At 53.4% G+C, this 20011-nt stretch overlaps 1 protein-coding gene across 1 annotated transcript; it reads left to right on the forward strand.

Annotated features, from left to right (window-relative positions):
• The first annotated feature begins 10427 nt into the window (after window positions 1–10427).
• On the forward strand, window positions 10428–19117 carry PURB (purine rich element binding protein B). Its single transcript, XM_077805588.1, has one exon. It carries the CDS (start codon window positions 10436–10438, stop codon window positions 11369–11371), a length of 936 nt encoding a protein of 311 aa, XP_077661714.1. The 5' UTR covers window positions 10428–10435; the 3' UTR covers window positions 11372–19117.
• Window positions 19118–20011: the final 894 nt, after the last annotated feature.

Consider the following 20011-nt stretch of genomic DNA (forward strand, 5'->3'; position numbering starts at 1 on the left):
AGCCAGGCCAGGCCGGAAGTCTCCATGTGCTGCTACCCCTAGGCACTGCCCCACAGCTTCCCATTGGCCGCAGCGGGGCTTGGGGCAGGACACAGACCCCCCCGGCTCAGGGGCCAGTAGCCACGTGGAGCGAGCAGGCACGAGGTGGGTGGGGGCCCCGGCCATTTTAAATCACCCAGGGGACGCGCAGGGGGGACGGCGGGGGCCGAGAGAGAGACCCGGCCTCAAACGTTGCTGGAGCCAGGCACCAAGGGCCCACAGAACTCGCTGCCCGGCCCGTGCCCTCTGCCCCCTCAGCACACCCCACTCACAGGGGTTGGCTTTGGTCAGCGAGGACCCAGCGTTCAGAGGCGCATCGGTGTGAGTTCCCCTCCCACCCAGGGAAGAAGGCACCTGGCTTCCTCTGCCTGGCCACCCCGCCTGCTGGTCTTCCTCTGTGCCTCCCGCCGGCCCCCCACTGTCCCCCACTGCTCCTGCCAGCCGCCTCCCGCCTCTCTGCCGTGACCCCTGTAGGTCAGCTTCTCAGTGCTTCTTAGGTCGCAGCAGGCTGGGTGGAAACGCTGCTGCCCGGTGATCCCGGCTCTGATGGAGCTCGTTAACGGAACAGAAAGGCTCCTAATGAAGCCTGGTTAGCTCTATCTTTGATCCGTGGGAAAGTTAAAGGAGGGGAGGGCAGGGGACCCTTTTAGAGACTTGGACACCTCTCCCAATCTGTCAGGAGTGGACCACATTTGCATAGACATACCCACTCTGCCTAGGTGCGCAGCTGCTTTCCCAAATGATCACTGTCGGTGTTGGATCATATTAAAGAAGTTCTGTATTAAAATCACAAATGAGTTTGATTCCCCATAGTTTAAATTCCAGGGTATTACTAATTAAGAGGTCTCTTGGTTTTTGGTACTGTTTCTCTCCCTCTCTGTGTGAAACCTGCAAGCTGCTAATTGCATTAGTACTTTCTAAGACAGAGTCTGTTCTCAAAGCAATTCACACAGAGAGAGACTCAAAGCAATACTCTGTAACAACAGAAACAGCACCCAGAGACTCCCCGCCCTTTTGTTGTATTAACAATTGTGATTAAAATAGAGATAGAGGATGTATGTGGATGGATGCTTGGTGTGGATAATAACTGAATGATCAGGGAGGTGCCAGCCTAAGAATCCAGTGTCCATCGGCTGAAGAAGGGGTCAAGTGGAAATAACCAGAGGACCCCTGGAGGGCAGACTGGGATCCACCCAACAGCCTCAAGGATGGGAGAACTACAGAACAAGATAACATCTGGCAGCACGGAGCCGTCAGGAATGTGCCATCTGCCGATTGATTCAGCAACAGCATGATGAAGCCATTCCCATAGACTGGCATAGGAAGAAATTCCTATATAAATGGACTCTAGAAAGTGAGAACTTTGGGGTCTGATTCTACAAACCAACTTCCAGGAGCATCAGATGAGCATCTGGCAAGGCCCTGCTCCCTCCTCATGTCCAGGCCACCTGGCCAGTGGCTTGGCATGAGCAACTCTAAGGCTGGTAACTATGATAACAACCTTGCAGAACCTGTGTCTGTGTGTGTGTGTATGAATGAATGTGTGAATAAATATGAGATGGAATGGAATGTTATCGCTACAACGAACTGCTTACTCGGATTCGTTCTGTATTCACAATAAATGTGGCATTTTGCCGTTTCCCCTTTAATAAGATCCTGCTGGTTTTTATTTTATGGGTATAACATGGGCTGGTGCTGGGTTACAGATCACGCCAGTGCCTGACTGCAGGGCAATGACACGGTGTTGTCCTGGTTGTATGGGTAAAGGGGGCAGAACTGTGCTTATCTGGCCTGGATTGAGGGGCTCATCCTCACCTGAAGCTCGCTTGCCAAGCAGGGGGTAGGGATGCCAGAGGCCAGTAGTAGGAGGAGACTGGCTGGGGAGAAGCAAACGCAAAAGCTGTTTCTAGGGATGTGGCTGACCTAGGGACATAAGATACCTGCAGTTCCCTGGTGTTCAGTTGGTTGATGGGACATAACTGAGTGTCTTTCAGAGTGGTAACCATGTCAAGGAGTCCTTGTGGCACCTTAGAGACTAACAAATTTATTTGAGCTTTTGTGGGCTAGAACCTACTTCATCAGATGCATGGAGTGGAAAATACAGTAGGGAGGTATAAAGTCCTGCACTTAGAATGGAAGAATCCCAATGCACCGCTACAAACTAGGGACCGAATGGCTCGGCAGCAGTTCTGCGGAAAAGGACCTAGGGGTTACAGTGGACAAGAAGCTGGATAGGAGTCAACAGTGTGCCCTTGTTGCCAAGAAGGCCAATGACATTTTGGGATGTATAAGTAGGGGCACTGCCAGCAGATCAAGGGACGTGATCATTCCCCTCTATCTGACATTGGTGAGGCCTCATCTGGAGTACTGTGTCCAGTTTTGGGCCCCACACTACAAGAAGGATGTGGAAAAATTGGAAAGTGTCCAGCGGAGGGCAACAAAAATGATTAGGGGACTGGCGCACATGAGGAGAGGCTGAGGGAACGGGGATTGTTTAGTCTGCGGAAGAGAAGAATGAGGGGGGATTCGATAGCTGCTTTCAACTACCTGAAAGGGGGTTCCAAAGAGGATGGATCTACACTGTTCTCAGTGGTACCAGATTGCAGAACGAGGAGTAATGGTTTCAAGTTGCAGTGGGGGAGGTTTAGGTTAGATATTAGGAAAAACTTTTTCACTAGGAGGGTGGTGAAACACTGGAATGCGTTACCTAGGGCTGTGGTGGAATCTCCTTCCTTAGAAGTTTTTAAGGTCAGGCTTGACAAAGCGCTGTCTGGGATGATTTAGTTGGGGATTGGTCCTGCTTTGAGCAGGGGGTTGGACTAGATACCTCCTGAGGTCCCTTCCAACCCTGATAGTCTATGATTCTATGAAAAGAAAAGGAGGACTTGTGGCACCTTAGAGACTAACCAATTTATTGGAGCATAAGCTTTCGTGAGCTACAGCTCACTTCATCGGCTGTATTTTCCACTGAATGCATCCGATGAAGTGAGCTGTAGCTCACAAAAGCTTATGCTCAAATAAATTTGTTAGTTTCTAAGGTGCCACAAGGAGTCCTCATTGAGAGTCTTTGTTTCTGGTTGGCTGGGGGTTCCTGGAGCTGATTTCAGTGCTGACCCCTAGGTCTGCTCAGCCTCAGCCCCCAGGTGAGGACAGTGACCACAGAGGCTCCCCTGACTGTGGGTCCCTGCTGAGGTCACCGAACGGCTGAAGGTGATGTCACAGGAGCTGCTGGCTGGGGCTCTGAGAACAGCTACTGGGAGGGGGACGTTAAGGGTCAGTCACTTATGCATCCGATGAAGTGAGCCGTAGCTCACGAAAGCTTATGCTCAAATAAATTGGTTAGTCTCTAAGGTGCCACAAGTCCTCCTTTTCTTTTTGCGAATACAGACTAACACGGCTGCTACTCTGAAACCAGTCACTTATTGGACTTTCACACGGTAAGGTGGGAAACTGAGGCAAAGGACACTGCCCAGCGCACTGTGGGGTGGCCTATGGTCACATGCTTTTGAATCATGGTTGTGTTCTCCCAAATTAACATTGGGTTCCCTTTTCCTGTCATAAAAGTTGGATTTTGTTACACAGACTCAGCGCTCGTGCCGGGGGGGGAGTTTTCCCAGTTTTCTGGGTGGGCCTCAAGCCAGTTGTATTTGGTGGTGTTATGGCTGCTTAGCGATCGGCCCCACAGCTTCTCTCTCTCGACAGCGTCTCTCGCCCCACAGACATTGGTTCAATAGACGCTATGAGCCCACCCCAGTCTCTCTGCCCTTCCAGTCAGGGGGGTGGTCTGTCGCAGTGGCCCCTGGGCCCCCAGCCATGGCCCATCGCTCTGGGTGCTGCACAGAGAACAGCAGAGGGTTCCTGGCCCGAGAGCGACCCCCTGAGTCTAGGCTGAGAGACTCGCGGTGGGGATGAGCCAGGGGAGCCCTGGGGCTGGGAGGGGAGGCTGATCAGTGGGATGCTGGGGCCGTTGTGATGTCTAGCGTGAACTACATCCCCCGGGCCGGAGACCAGCCCCAGGCCAGAACAGCTATTTTAGACAAACAGCCAATCTTCATTTTAAAAATAAGGGCCACTCCCCACCCCCACCCACTCCCCAGCATCCCTACACCTCAGGTGTGGTCTTTGGGATCCCCGCTCCTTCATCTTCACCCCCCTGCCCCAAGTCCCTCAGATGGGCCAGCCTGGAGATTGAAGGCCACAGCACCAGGATCCCGGGACCCTGCTCCTCTGCCGGCTCTCATTGGAGGGTCTCAGAGCACTTTACAAAGGTGGGTGAGTACCATTATCTCCGGAGGGGGAAACTGAGGCGTGGACAAAGGAAGGGACTCACCCACTGTGCCCCAGTGACTGAATAGGACCCAGGCGTCCAGAGTCCCAGAATCCTATTCTAAGCATGAGGCCACCTTGTGGCAACTAGAACGGCCCATCCGCTCCGCTAATGGGGTGGGGGGTCCTGGGGTGACTCCAGCGCGTGGATCAGCTGCGAACCTGCATTAGGGGTGTCCTCTAGGGCCAGGTGTGTGGTAGCAGCACAAACCCTCTGGGCCGCACCAATCCTGGGGGGACCCCGGACTGCCAGCCGGCAGCCAAGACAGGCATCCTGGCTCTGGCTTCTCCCTGCCCCATCCCTGGGGGTTCTAGCCAAAGCCTCTGTGCAACCCCTGGGCCCTGCTTGCTGGCTCCCTGGGTGCCTCCCCGTGGGGTCTGAAGCAGGGCAGGTGCCGAAGGAGCTCAGGCCAGAGCTGGAGGGAGCCACCCACCCGCTCAGGAGAGAGGAGAATTCATTGCCCAGGACTCGCTTGGTCCCATGGTCCCTGGCCAAACACCTGAGGATCTGGGGTCAGTCAGGGTCACAGAACCACCACTTGAATTGACGCATGGAGCTGTGAGTTCAAGAGGATCCCAGGGCCGGGATAGCAGGGAACTGCGGGGCGGGAGTGAGGGGCACCAGCAGGGCTGTGGGGGGCAGGGTTGGACTGGCACGGGGCTGCGGTTCGGGAGTGGGGGTGGTTGGATGGGGTGGAGATTCTGGGGGGGGTGGTCAGAGGATGGGGAGAAGTTGGTGGTTGGATGGGGGGCAGTCAGTGGACGGGGAACCGGGGGGTTGGATGGGGGTAGGGTCCCGGGGGGCTGTCAGGGGGCAGGGGTGTGGATAGCAGTCCGGGCAGTCTAGGGACAGGGAGTGAGGGGGCGGGTTGGATAGGGGATAGGGTCTGGGGAGGTACCAGGGGGTGGGGGTGTGGATAAGGGTCGGGGGGGCAGTCAGGGGACAGGGAGCGGGGGGGGGTTGGATAGGGGGTAAGGTCCTGGGGGGGCTGTCAGGGGGCAGGGGTGTGGATAGGGGTCCAGGCAGTCCGGGGACAGGGAGCCGGGGGATTGGATAGGGGGTAGGGTCCCATGGGGGTGGTTAGGGGCAGGGGGGTCCCGGGTGGGGGTGGTCAGGGGACAAGGAGCGGAGGGGTTGGATGGTCGGGGGTTCTGAGGGGGGCAGTCAGGGAGCGGGAAGTGGGAGAGGGGTGGATAGGGGGTGGGGGCCAGGCTGTTTGGGGAGGCACAGCCTTCCCTACCTAGCCCTCCGTACAGTTTCGCAACCCTGATTTGCCCCTCAGGACAAAAAGTTTGCCCACCCCTGTCCTAACTCATGCCCCAGTCATGGTCTTTGCTGCCCAAGCAAGCCGTGTACCCTACAGATGCCGCGGGGGGGCCTCGGGAGCAGTCCTGTACCAGGGCACTGAAGGCAAACGGAAACCTGTGGCCTTTGCCAGCCGAGGACTGTCTGAGCTGGCCCCTTCACCAGCTGCAGTTCTGGGCCTGGAAACGGGCCGTCGCTGAGGAGTTTGGGACTACCTGCGTGCGGCTCGTCCAAGTGTGGACAGACACAATCCGCTGACTTCTGCGTTAAGAAGCGCCAAGCAGAGATGGGCGCCCGCCTTGGCTAGCTACGAGTTCAGCGTTCCCAACTTACTGCCGGGTTCCCCTTTCTTGTCTCACCCAGACTCATTGCTGGCGAGTGGGGAAGGCGCCCGGGGGGGGGCTGCTTTCCCAGATCACTGGGTGGGGGCTCGGTTCTGTTCTCTATGGTTCAGCGATCGAACCCGGCGCTGGTGCTGCCATCTCCCCCGGCGGCTGGGTTTCGGGAGCACCAGGCTGTTTATCGCACGAGTCTTTACACCCGAGCTCATCAGCTGGGCCTGGACATTTGAGCTCCCTGGTGGCTTCTCCGAAGGGATTTGCTCAGGTGCCTGCAGAAAACATTCCCTCCGTTCACCCTTCTTATGGCCGCTGTGTGCTGCCGGCTCCCCTCCACCCCGAGGTGGCTGCATTTCCGTGGGGCTGGAGGTACAGTGTGGGGCGAAAGGAACTGAAGCATGAAGAAGTTACTGTGTTCTCAGCATTGGTCCCCGCTGTCACCCAGGCTCGGAACAGATCCCAGCGAGAAACAGGCCCAGCCTGGCTCTGAACAGCCCCGGGCCTCGCGGGAAAAGCCCCCTGCCACCTGTACAGCTCAGGCTTAGCTCATGTCTGCTGCAGCCTGACCCTTTGCAAGGCAGAAAACAGGCCCAAGATCCGCCAGCCAATCGCCGCGTCTGACTGGCCCTGCCTGGGGCGTGCTCCGGCACGGAGCGTCCTTAGCGCCGGCTCGATCCTGGCCTGGCCTAGCGTCCCGCCGTTCCCATCAACCCTCTGCACGGGAACCTCAGCCCAGCCCCGGCACGGCGCCACGCTAAGCAAAGACGCCAGCAGTAGGGGACAATTAATAAATCGAGTGGCAGGGGGACAGGCGAGCACGCGGGGTGCAGCATTCACACACAGGGCCCTGCTCGCTCAGGTACAGTCACAGCTGCCCTGGGTCACATCTCTCTGCATTACCCACAAGCCCTCACCCGCTTGGGAGCCCAGGGCCACTAGGACCTGGCGTGACTCGCTTTCCCCCACCGCAGAGAAACAGCAGGATCTAGCCAGCCCTCAAACCCTCTCCCAGAGCTGGAAAGGGCCCCAGCAGCTGAGCCGCCCGCATGCAGACCGACATTAGCAGAGATCACTGAGGCTGCACTGGGGTCGGGGCAGCTGGGAGGGACTGAGTGTGTCTGTGTGTGCCAGGACCCTGGGGCCTCCCTGCCCTGCCCTGCCCTGCCCCTCCCTTGCTGCGTGGCCCAGGACGAGTCATCTGCCCTCTCTGGGCCTCTCCCTCCCTCCCTCCCACCCACCCACCCTTTGCCGTGACTGTCGAAGGGTGAGACTCACTCACTGTTTAAAACAAGGCTCTAAGTGCTGTAAAATCCACACGCCTCGCTCCATGCAGCGTCCCATGGCAGTCCTTGGTAGGGCGAGCGGTCCAAATTTGGGATCAGTTGCGGGAGGGTTCCCCAGACAGACCCCCCTAAAAAGCCTGTGATAACAAAATCCTCTGCTGTATCTAATGTTTAAGTCCCACACACCTGGGCCTCAAACGCCAAACTGAGCCCCAGCCCCTGCCCCCGCGACTCATCTCAGCTAGTGCCCGGCCCCCACAGCTCCTGCAGGAAAACGTGGGTTCAGGCCTTCTGGAGGATGCCCCGGGGAATGCCAGCAAGGGGGCAATCCAAACCAGCAAACCACGGAGAATGAAATCCACACGTGCAGCAGAGCTGGGGCAGATGCGCAGGCAGCCAGGCCTCAGCATAACTGACAGGCCAGGTCCACGGGCTGGGAGTGGCTCGTCCCATCACTTTGTGTTGTCCGGGTTTCAGGTCATTCGGCCCCCACCACCTTCTGGAAGGACGCGAGGCAGCACGGGGCACCCATAACTCTGTGCTGACAAGGTCTGTGGGAGTTAATTTAGATCGTGAGCTCATCAGGGGCAGGGCCTCTCTCTCACTGTGGGTCCGAGCAGCACCTCACACAACGAGGCCCTGGGTTTTGAGGCTTCTAGGAGCTCCTGTAAATAATGCACTTCGTAACCATGTATGAGAAGATCCCAGGATTGCCCGTCTGTGTCACACTGCAGGCCAGAGCGGCTGGTGAGTCAGTGGGAGCTGCTGGAAACTACCCCCAGCACGGCTGAACGCTCGGCCTGTCTGGAATCTCACCGGATTCATATCGCTGGGATTCGCAGGCTGTTACCAGCCAATTGTTATGTTCTGTCATGGTGACTCCCGGGGGACAGCAAGGCCTGGATCTATGCCACGCCAAGAGTCCTCTCCCTTCGTGCTAGCAGAGGTTCCTCCACCAAACTCCACTTCCCCCTAACTCCCAGCCAGCGAAACAGAGGCCCAGTGAGTGGAAATAACTCAGGCAGAGGCAAGCAAGTGGGACCAGACACCAGGGCTCCTCGCAGCTAACCCAGGCGCACAGGCAAAGAGCTCCAGGCAGAGCGTGCTGGGGCAAGGATTTCCCCATGGCTGAGTTAACAAGAGCGCCCCTCAGTATCCCCGGACCTCTGCCCCTTGGTTAGCAGGGAGAGGAAGCCAAGCACAGGGCCAGCAGTCAGGAGACCTTGGTTCCATTGTCAGCCCTGCCACTGGTCTGCTTGGACAAGTCACTGCCCCTCACTGCCTCAGTTTCCCCACCGGTAAACAGGGGATAATTCTACTGACCCCCTTTGTAAAGCGCTTGGAGCTCAATGGGTGAAAAAAAGCCAGATAAGAGCTAGGACTCCCCAGTGTTCACACACTGTGCATGGTGGTATAATGGGGTGACACATACAGGTTCACCTCTTTCTCTCAGCTGTCCGTGGGGCCAGCGTGGGCTTGGGGCTGAGGCAAGGTGTGAGAACGGGAGGTTCTGGGGCAGCTGGACTGCGGGAGCTTGAAGCAGGTTGTTGGGAGGAGCAGTCCGGTTTGGGCAGGTGGCGGTTGCACTGGGGAAGTGCCCGATTCGGCTGGGGAGCTGGGCGGGGACGGGTCCAGGATGCTGTTACAACCTGTCAGCAGGGAGTGCAGCCACGGGAAGGCCGGAGCGAGTTGCGGGAACCAAGAGAAACATGCGTGACGCGCAGCTCCATCAAACCCGGGCGGTTTGGCTGGGCTGTCCGATGCCGTGTGCACCCGGGCTCTGTGTTTGTGTGTGTGTGTAAGCGACAAGCCTCTCGTGCTCCCCACCTCCCCACTTGCAGCTGGAAGGTCTGACCCCCGTCACGGCTTTGGAGGGCAGAGTTTGGGTCACGGTGATCTCGCTGCCCAGATGAGGCTAGCAACACTGAGGCTCCCAGGCTGGGAACAGGGCATGTTCTTAACGCCAGCCAACAGCCCAACCAAGAGGAGGCAGTTGGCATTTTTCATGAGTTAGCCTTTAACGTAACCTGCTAACGCATCTGAAAACTCCCATCGGCCCTATCTGCACCCTGGGGTCCGTTCCTGGCTCTCTGCCCCTGCCTGACTGCAAGTCGCGGAGCTGAGCGGGCCCAGAGGCAGAATCGTAGATGCGTAGGGAGCAGCCAAAGTTCTGCCAAACCGTAGCCTGCGGGATTCGGTGGCAGCTGAGCGAGGGTTTTGTAGATCATAGTTTCAGAGTAACAGCCGTGTTAGTCTGTATTCGCAAAAAGAACAGGAGGACTTGTGGCACCTTAGAGACTAACCAGTTTATTTGAGCATGAGCTTTCGTGAGCTACAGCTCACTTCATGAAGTGAGCTGTAGCTCACGAAAGCTTATGCTCAAATAAACTGGTTAGTCTCTAAGGTGCCACAAGTACTCCTTTTCTTTTTGTAGATCATAGTAACGCTTAAGTCCCGTGGTGACTCTGGCTTTAGGGCTTGTCTATGGGGGGGAGGGGGGGCCGTAACCTGGATGAAGTCGAGTTAATCTGGCAGGGAAAGGCGGGGAGCTGCTGTTGCCCCTTCCTCTCAAGGGCCAGCTGGGGGGCGCTGGGGGGGGGGGTCAGCGCTGAGCGGGCCGGGAAGGGATCAGGGGGGCGGGGGATTGGGGGGGGGCTGGGCTGGGCAGGGGGCAGGTGGGCCGGGAAGGGGGCAGGGGGGCAGGGCCGGCCTGGGGGGCGGGCGGGGAATGGGGGTGGGGGGCGCTGGGGGGTGAGCACTGAGTGGGCCGGGGAAGGGGTCAGGGGGGCAGGGGGGGCCGGGCCGGGCTGGGGGGCGGGCGGGCCGGGAAGGGGTCAGGGGGGCGGGGGGGGGGCTGGGCTGGCCGGGGGGGCAGGCGGGGAAGGGGGGTGGGGGGCGGGAACGCGTCTCTAACACGACGGCACCGCGCAAAGGCGTCGCGGGTGCGGCGGTGACGTCACCCTCGGCGCGGCGCGGCGCGGCGGGGCGGGGCGGGGCGGGGCGAGGAGCGCGCGCCCGCACGCCTCGCGGGGCGGGGCCTGGCGCACGCCGCCCGCTTCCGGCGCGCGCGCGCAGGCCGGCGCCGGAAGCGGGGCGCGCGGCGCGGCGCGGCGGGGCGCGGCGGCGCGGGCGGGGGCGAGAAGATGGCGGACGGGGACAGCGGCAGCGAGCGCGGCGGCGGCGGCGGGTTCGGCGGCCCGCGCGGGCCGGGCCCCGAGCAGGAGACGCAGGAGCTGGCCTCCAAGCGGCTGGACATCCAGAACAAGCGCTTCTACCTGGACGTGAAGCAGAACGCCAAGGGCCGCTTCCTCAAGATCGCCGAGGTGGGCGCGGGCGGCTCCAAGAGCCGCCTCACGCTCTCCATGGCGGTGGCCGCCGAGTTCCGCGACTACCTGGGCGACTTCATCGAGCACTACGCGCAGCTGGGCCCCAGCAGCCCCGAGCCGCCGGCGGCGGGCGGGCCGGGCGAGGAGGCCGGGCCGCGCCGCGCGCTGAAGAGCGAGTTCCTGGTGCGCGAGAACCGCAAGTACTACCTGGACCTGAAGGAGAACCAGCGCGGCCGCTTCCTGCGCATCCGCCAGACCGTCAACCGCGGCCCGGGCCCGGGCTTCGCCGCCGGCCCGCCCGGCCTGCAGAGCGGCCAGACCATCGCGCTGCCGGCCCAGGGCCTCATCGAGTTCCGCGACGCGCTGGCCAAGCTCATCGACGACTACGGCGGCGACGAGGAGGAGCCGGGCGGCCCGGGCGGCGGCGGCGCGGGCGGGCTGGGCGCGGAGCTGCCCGAGGGCACGTCCATCACCGTGGACTCCAAGCGCTTCTTCTTCGACGTGGGCTGCAACAAGTACGGCGTCTTCCTGCGCGTGAGCGAGGTGAAGCCGTCCTACCGCAACGCCATCACCGTGCCCTGCAAGGCCTGGGCCCAGTTCGGCGGCGCCTTCTGCCGCTACGCCGAGGAGATGCGCGACATCCAGGAGCGCCAGCGGGACAAGCTCTACGAGCGCCGCGCCGGGCCGGCCGGGCCGGGCAGCGGCAGCGGGGCCGGCGACGACTCGGACGGGGACGACGTGGACGACGACTGAGCGGCGCCCCCGGCCGGGGAGCCGCCGCCGCCAGCCCCCAGCCCCGGCCGAGAGAGAATCCAGCTTCACCGCAGACACCGCCCCGGCCCCGAGTGCCCCCGGCTCCCCCCCCCCCCCGCCCAGCCCCTTTGGAGATCGGCCCCCCCCCCACCCCCAATGGAAACCAGCATCCCGGCGGCCGCGCCGCCGCCGCCGCCGGGCGCTTGACGAGAAGGGAGAGGCCGCCGCAGCTATCCGGATCCGAGGGTGCAGGTCGCGATGGGGAAGGAGGCCGGGCCTAGCCGGGGCGGGAGGGGAATCCCGGCAGCTTCGGGCCTAGCGTTGGGACGAGCCTGTTTCCGGACCAACGTCCATTCTGTCCTTTCCTTTGCAGACTTGTTTTCTGGGATGCAAACTGCTCCGCTCCGGGCGCCGCTGGAGCCGCCAGCGAGCCAGTTCCAGCTGGCGGGGTTCTGAAGATTACGGGACACTTTCTTGTTTTGATTTTTTTTTTGTTTTTAAACATGGGGGTTGCGAAGAGGTAGGTTCAAGGAAAAACAGGCATAAAGCACAAGGAAAGCTGAGTGGATTGGTTGCTGCTCGCTGAAGTTCTTCCCCTTCTCTCCAAGTAAGGTGGTCTTGGAAAAGAAACGGCGGCGTTAGCAGCAGGGAGAAGCAGGAGCCAAATCTCACCTGGCTCCAGTGGGTTGACCCAGCGAATAAGTGGAATCCAGCATGAGAGCTGGGTTTTTAAATCTTTAATCCATAACTTGGTTGAGAACAGCAACCTGCGGCTCCAAGTCTAGTCTGTGAAAGAATGACTGGCACAAAGTGAGACGTGAGCAAACTGAAGGCTTCATTCATCTTCGGTAGAAATCAGTGGACATGTTCGACTATGAATCTAAACACCAAGAACCTCAGGTCCAGAAGTCCATCACTTGTTCTTTTACAAGAATTTTTAAAAAGAGAACTCAATCTGTTTCCTCAGTACCTCACATTGTGTAACAGCAGAGTTGGCAAAAATGCAGGATGGATTGTTCAGAGCAAGCACACAACCTGTGGGAGCTTCACATCCATCGCTGAAAAGGAGCAGAAACAAAATGAATAAGCTCTGTGACTATAAATATACCCTAGCAGCATTTTTTACCACCTTGAAATTTCACCATAGACTGGCTACTGCCCATTCGTCCAGCTGTCGTTCCAGAATTAAGTTGGGGCTCTTTCCAGGGAGCACCACTTCTGTATTTTAAATGGATTTTCACTCTCAAATGATTTGATTTTTTTTTTTAAGCTAATCGAGTCAGCCCTACCCCTCCAGAAAGGTATTTCTAGACACCTAGTCGTATACTAGTAACTTTGAACTGAATGGAATGTGTGCTGTTCATTCCAAAGTTTCAGGTATTACTTGGGTGACATCATAGAATCTTTCATATTTTTTTTAAACTGTGCATGCCTGTCCTTTATTTGAGCTGCCTTTTTAATTTATTGCATACCCTTATTACCTTATTTTGTTATTACTCTACCTATACTATCTTTATTTTGTATTTATTGGAAAATAAGGAACATACAAAAGGCATTTTTTTCATGCAGTTGTGGCTGGGGGGGAGATTGGGTAGGATTTAAAAAAAAAAAAAAAAGCTTTTGAGATAGCTATAAAAATCAGTTATCAGAACATTAACCAGAAGTTTGTTTCAGCCACAGACATGTATTGTTGCCCTTTTTAAAACAAATTCTTTCCTTCCGTTGTCCATGGTAAGTCTTTTTAACACCAATTTTTAAAGAGAAATTTTTTTTAAATTCTTCTCCGTTGCAAAGAACCTGGTTTCCTAAACTGTACGGGAGCAATAGTTTTTCTTGATGTTTTAATTACATCCGTATACTTGTACTGTATTTTGTACTCTAAGGCAGCTGTTTTCAATAATGTCCTGCTGTATTTACCTATGTATTTTGTTCAGATGTGTTCAGTTCTTTGCTGCGGAGAACAAATTTCCATCGTTTCAGCAGACAGAAGGGCTGAGACATCACAGCACTTAGGGGTGTAGAAAACTCTGCGTAACTAATTACAGATTGGAGGCAGCAATGAGAATTGAAGGCTGCAGATATTGGGTGTATAGTGGTGTAATTTTTCCATTCATTTTAAAACTATGTACAATTTATGTATAGACCAACAACTTGTTTTGTTGCTTCAATGGTGATTCACCTTTTTCGTTGCTCAGCTGCAGTGAGCCAATTCACTTTTTGCAAAGATGCCGTACCTCTCCTTTTCAAGAGGATTATATTTTTTGGCTGAATTGCAGTAACTAGCCTTACCTTTCTACTTATGTGGTAGCGACAGGGTCTTGATGGTCCCTTGCCAGTGGCTACATAAGCTATCATTAGCTGTCTAGGAAGTATGTGGAAGTGGACAGATGCATATATCATGTATGCCAAGAACACTGCCATAAATGGCACCAGCTTTGGCAACCAGAAACATTTCTTCTGTAGTCATTAGACCAGATAAGTGATGTATTGATCGATGTACAAAACTCCTATACAGCTCAGTTTGGCCTTCCAGCAAACATTAGGTGTGGTAAGAATGCAGTGGGTTTCCAGAAGAAATTTTATATTCAAAACTGTTAACCTGCCTGTATCCAACTAAGCTATCACGAAAGGTGGGTTGATAATTCTTAACTGCTCTTGAGGATTCTCTTCCTACAGCGGGTTCATGGCCGGTCTTTCCGCTGCAGGAAGATGGAGCCCGATTCTAGTGGCACAAGGCCATGTTGAGCATAGTGAGTGGTTCACTGACCGGGGAAATCATTCCCTGTTGTTGGGGGAGGGGCAACCGGAATCTGGAGACAGGGTAGGTGGGGCGGAAAGGAGGGAGTTTGCCTCAGAACTGCAGAATTTCTGCAGAGATTTTTAGTTTTCTATTGTACTTGGGCCCACTCTGAATATTTCTTGTGAGAGGCAAAGAGGAGGATCATTCAGAAATATGTATTGGGTTATAAATTAAGTGGATTGATTCTGCTGGGGCTCCAGAAAGTCCCTGCAATCCACAGCTTCTTAAAAATTACACTGTATATTTTACAGTGCATCATTCTGACACTAATTTGTAACATCTTAGTTATTTGGATATTCAGAACAGTCCTATTTCTCTAGAATTTGGCATCACAAGATTGGGACATCTGGATGTGATCGGTATATCCACCTACTCCAGGCAAGCATGTTAACTGGATTGTTTGTGGGATAATCAAACAGTTCACCTTGATCCTTAAGCAAGTCCTGTGTAGTTAAAAGGGGGGGAAATTTGCCCCATTCGTGGTGTTACTGCTTGGATCGAGAAGGTGACCTCTGTAACCAGAAGGGTTGGACACTTTTATTTAAAAAAAAAAAATCCCCATAAATTTGGATTCTGTAGAAAAATGGCAAAACACCTCTGGAGGGGAGATTTCCTGGATTTATGGAACTTCCGGATTTCTGTTGTCCCTGGAATGACAGTTCCAGAATGCAACTATGTCAAAGCATCTGCTGTACAAAACAAAATGTAAATCTTGTATAGCACCAAAACCTCAAATGTAAATACTCGAGGCATATAGGTATAAATGCCCGTAGCGTTATGGGTCGGTGTTCTGTTCCATAGCTGTTTGCTGCAAAAGGATTCCTGCTGCTGCAGCAGGAGCTGCCTTTAGAAAGCAGGCAGCACTGTCAGTTATCCTGGAATCCTTTTGTAATAAATCACAGGTCTTGTTAAGGAAGAGATTCAAGCTTCTGCTTCAGTTTCCCTCCCAAAAAACACGTAATTATCCTGTCTGAATTTTAAACGTTCAGGGTAAGGGGCACAAGAGGCTGGTTACAATAAATCCCCTCATATTGAGTGGCCCGTCGATGACTGCACACTTCCGATATGGTAATAGCTGAGGAGGACTTGCTAAAATGTGATCTTTTCCCATCCGAAACGAGGGTGTAGAATATGATCTACACAAACTATTATAAAGTGACTGACAACTCACAAACTACTTTGCTCTTGAGAGAGTGGCAGTTTCTTGAATTTTTTTTTTAAATTTTGGTGGAAAACTTCAGTGCATAGTATATGCACAGAGATCTTCTCTTACAAGTGTAACAGAATTATTATGGTACTTTATCTGATGCACAATTAATCTCTCAGCAGATATTCTTTGAAAAACAGTGTGGCCTTTATTCTAACTTGCAGGGGAGGGGAGAGGAAAATCTAGAGGTTTCCCTACATAAAAATGGCACTTTTTTGGCTGCAAATTGTTGTGAGTTCTTAGTAGTAAATGTTATCCCGACATGCCTCTTCATAAGCAGGTAACCAATCTTAGTGTCTTGCCATATGATCTTTGCTACAAAACACATTAGTATAATGAGAATAACTGATCTGATGTAAGGTTTAACTGTTGGAATTGATGAGAAGACCCCCTGGTAAATGTGTTTTTAACAGTACAGATCCATTTAAGAATACTGCTATAAACTTGCTGCATAAGTGATTTTAGTTGTAGACAGTAGATCCTCAACCTATTGCACTCAGTTTCCTCGTCCTTGTGCAGTCAGAGGCTCCTCTCTTTAGGCAGGTCAGTGTTGAACAGCTGTGGCAATTTCTGCATTGTGTGTATACCAATCCAAGAGGTAGTGGTGCTCATTCGGTGTCTTCAGTAGGACGCTTGCCAGGTAAACACCCTGAACCCTTTCCCAGCGAATGCTCTAATCTGTTTCCAGGTCTTCTGGTCATATTTAGGATGCCTGGGAGAACTTTGTGCTGGCAAGAACACTGTACCTAAAAGCTGTGTTTTGAAAATTACCCAAGACCCATTTTATTTGTCTTTTAAAACTGCTGAAAGAACTATTTTTTTTTATTTTTTTACTGGATTATGAGGATGGGGAAGACATGACTCTGGTAAAAGAGCAGAAGCCCCATTCCTCTTGTCAGCTTGTGACAAATCTCACATCTCCGGCACTTTCTGGTTTCAGCCCACACGAGAAAATACCAAAAAAGTACTGTGACAAATGCTGCTTTGCTTTGTTTGTGGTATCCTGACTGGTCAGACAGCCTTGCACTGAAACCTCAGCCCTCTTGCATGTGGTTTCCAATCCAAAGAGGTTTGGGATCAGAGGCAGGAATCGGAACATCTGAATGTGGTCACTGATTACTACCTCTTACCCATGTGGTAGCAATTATTTTGCCACTGGCTCTTAGCTTTGGTTTTCTTACCTGTACATTGTGAATGGCTTAATACTGTGTAGTCATAGTTAATTTGTAACATGGAACAGAACCTAGGTTTTTTTCACCGTAAAACTTACGACAAATTTTGGTCTAATCCAAAATCTCTCTCCATCTCTTTAAATTGCGAGAGAAACTCTTCCCTGTAGGTACTACAAATGAGCCCAGATTCTTCAGCCTGTCTGAAGCAGGGGATTTTGGAGCAGCCTCAGTGAGTAAAAGAGGAGCTAACGCACCGCAGGCTGGTGGGATCTTAGTGGTTCCTGACTCTTTAAAAGTACACGAACTCCCCCGCTCTTGAAGAATCTGTTGCAATTTACAAGCCTGGTAGAGTCCCAGTGAAGACTTGGTCCCAGAGGCACAGCGACCTTGCGCTGATGAAGAAACTCGCGCTTTCAAGTGGCCTTTGGCAAGGCTCCTTGTCATTCCAGGAGGATTTGATTTTTTTGAGTTGCATTTTTCGTAGTAATTCTCACCGTCTCCCCTCTCCTTTTTAACCTGTGCAGTGAGTAAGCTCTAGTTTCTTCTTTTAAAAACTGAAACTCACGTGGCTATCGCATGGGACGTTCCACAGAAGGAACGTAAAAGCGACATGCATTTGTCACAGGTGACTTGTAACATGCTGGTATCTAGCCTTAATCTCTTACGTACTGTATCTAGGAAGGAAAGCAGCCCACGGGTAAGCAGTAAGGTGCTCTGCCTTTTCAAAGCTCCTGCAGGTTGCACAGAGGCTGTTTTTCTCAATTACTGCTGCTCTGTGTAGTAGGTAAGGTAGAGAGAGGGAGTTGAAATTTGCAAAGAGAGCTTAATTTCCAACAACAGCTATCGCTCATCATATTAACCTCAGAGAATTTCCGAGGCCAAATGTTTAATTTCCTGCTCTGTGCTGCTGTGGTGAAAGGCCCATGTGGCTCAGAAATCCTGCCTTTGATGGTATGCGGGATTCACAAGAAGAGTAGAGCTTTAGTCTGTTTTGTTTCTTCCTGCTCCTTCCCCTCCTCCCCCCTTCATAATTGGAACAGCTGGATTCAAGCAGCGGTAACACCGTTTGAGCAGAAATATCCAGAGGAGTCCAAGCGGCTGTCTGGGATTAAATACCAGCTTTTTTTGTGGGGCGTCTGGGTGGGAGCAGGGCGCATTAGTGAAGGACACTAGTAATACGAGCAGCTGTACACGTAACTTGTAACACTTCAGCCCTCCCTCCTAGCGCGTTACAAATAGAACGGGTGCTAGTGCGTATTCCCGGGGCCAGATTCTGGTCTTTTATGCTGCTGTCGCTCTGGGCTGACCCCGCTGGAGCCACCAGTTACACCAGTGTCAGTATGGTCCCAGATCAGAAAAGAATGGGCAGGGAGCCCGCTCCTGAGAACGTGCTCTACTGGCAACGCTCATGTACTGTCCAGTGCGTTCAGTATGGCCGCGGGACGCGATTTGATTCGTGGCTCTCGCTGCTTGTCTAGGCTGGAAAGTTAAGGAGGCAAAAAGATCGGCTTCTTTTTTACGCCCACGAGATGTATCTCTGCTACCTCCTACCACTGGTATTAATGTAACTCGTTGCCAGCCAGCGTCTCCCAGCAGTAGGTATAGCACACAGCTTCCTTTGTCATTTGCTTGCAAGTGTCTCAACCTCTGTTGGTCAATATTTGTGCATTTAGACAACAGCCGGAGCAGTGCCGTGCTGTGAGCCTGACCGGCGATCAAGGGAGACGATTTGATGGTCGCAATGTACGCTTTTAGGAGGTGGGCAAATAGTTTAATTTGGTACAAGATTCATGATTTTTTGTGCAAGTGACATAACTTTGATCATACTTGGATGTAATTGACCCATATGTAAATATACACATGCCTGTACATTGTATACATAGAGACCTCTGTGTACATGTGTATGTATTTATAAAAACTGTTCTCTGCTCATAGTAAACGCAAAAGTAGATATACTTCTCTAACGCTCACCTATAAATATCTAGAAATGCTAGAAATGAATTTGTAGGAAATAGGACTGCTGTCAGGAATATCTGCTGAGAGACCAAAAAGTTCACTTTTAAGTACCTTGATTAAAGAATAAAGTTTATTCCTCTTGTTTATTTTTTTAATAAAAAAAAATGCACTTTAACTGGCAAAAGACATGGCTGCATGGTGCAGTTCAAACCGATGGAAACGTGAAAGTGCAGCAAACCGATCAGAAACGTTCCTTTCTCACCTGTCCAGCAAAGCGCTGAAAAATATTCAAACACCTGGGTCCGAGCTGCCTGGTTTTGTCTTACTGCCTGTTGGTTGAAGCTCAGATTCTGATTCCCTTTTCTGAGGCTAGCAGGGCTGCTTTCAAAGAGCAATGTGAACACAGCCAGAAGCTACAGGCTGTTGACAAAATAACAGCAGGTCCTGGATTTACCACTAGCGAAGCGATGGATGAAATCCAACTATGTTAAGAAAGCCTCACGCTAGTGAGCACTCCGTACAGTAGCAGATTTTTGCAAATGGAGTTTTACAGTCTATATTTAAAAAATTGTATGTTTGTAACAAATAAAGTATGCGGAAAAGTGAATGAACGTGGCGCGCTGTCGTCTCTGTCATTTTAAAGAGAATCTGTTTTGTGTCTGTCTGTCTGAGGGGCTTGGGTTGAAAGGTGAACGGTGCCAGTGACCTTAAGGGAAATGATGGGAATTTGGAGCTTTTGAAAATCCAGAGATTTTAAGGAGATGAGACCTCTTGTCTGACCTGTATATCCCAGGCCAGGGAGTGTCACCCAGTCACCCCTGCCCTGAGCCCAATAGCTTGCTTGGCTAAAGCACCCTCCAGTCAGCCAGCCCCGATCTCAGGATATTGAGATGGTGAATTGGGAGCTTGTTCCAATGGTTAATCACCCTCATCGAGCAAATCAAAAACTTGTGCCTTAAAACTTTGAATTTGGCTGTAACTTCCAGCCCCTGGGTGTTGTTCTGCCTTTCTCTGCCAGGTTAAAGAGCCCTCTTCTCCCCTTCTAAACCGTACTCCAGTCCCCTCTCGAGCTTGGTAAACTCCCTGCCAAACGTTTTCTCCAGCTCTTGAAGAATGTTGTGGCTCTTCGCTGTGCTCTTGCCAGTTTTTCAATATCCTTTTTAAAATGTGTCCCCCAGAAGTGGACAGAGTGCCCCAGCAGGGCTCCCTAGTGCCTTACCCTTTCCTGCCTGCATCCAGACATTGCCTTGGCCACAACGCCACACTGGGGGCTCACGTGGAGCCCACATGCTTGAACTGAACCAGCCGCTAGGCCCGGGGTTCTCAGCCTGCAGGCTGCTTGCGGCCCAGACAGTGCACAGCTATGGCATCCTCTGTCTCAGAGGTAGCATGGGTAGCGGGTGCATGTGGCCCACAGTGGTAAATGGGTTGAGACCCAGGGGCCTAGGCCGTTAGGTGCTGTGCTCCGCAACAGCACCTGCGCTTGGTTCCCTTGATCTGTTTCG

Source organism: Eretmochelys imbricata, chromosome 26 (genome assembly GCF_965152235.1).
Source record: "Eretmochelys imbricata isolate rEreImb1 chromosome 26, rEreImb1.hap1, whole genome shotgun sequence".
Taxonomy (NCBI): Eukaryota; Metazoa; Chordata; order Testudines; family Cheloniidae; genus Eretmochelys; species Eretmochelys imbricata.

Coding starts and splice junctions, on each gene's coding strand:
- PURB (XM_077805588.1), top strand. CDS start 10,436: ATGGCGGACGGGGACAGCGGCAGCGAGCGCGGCGGCGGCGGCGGGTTC.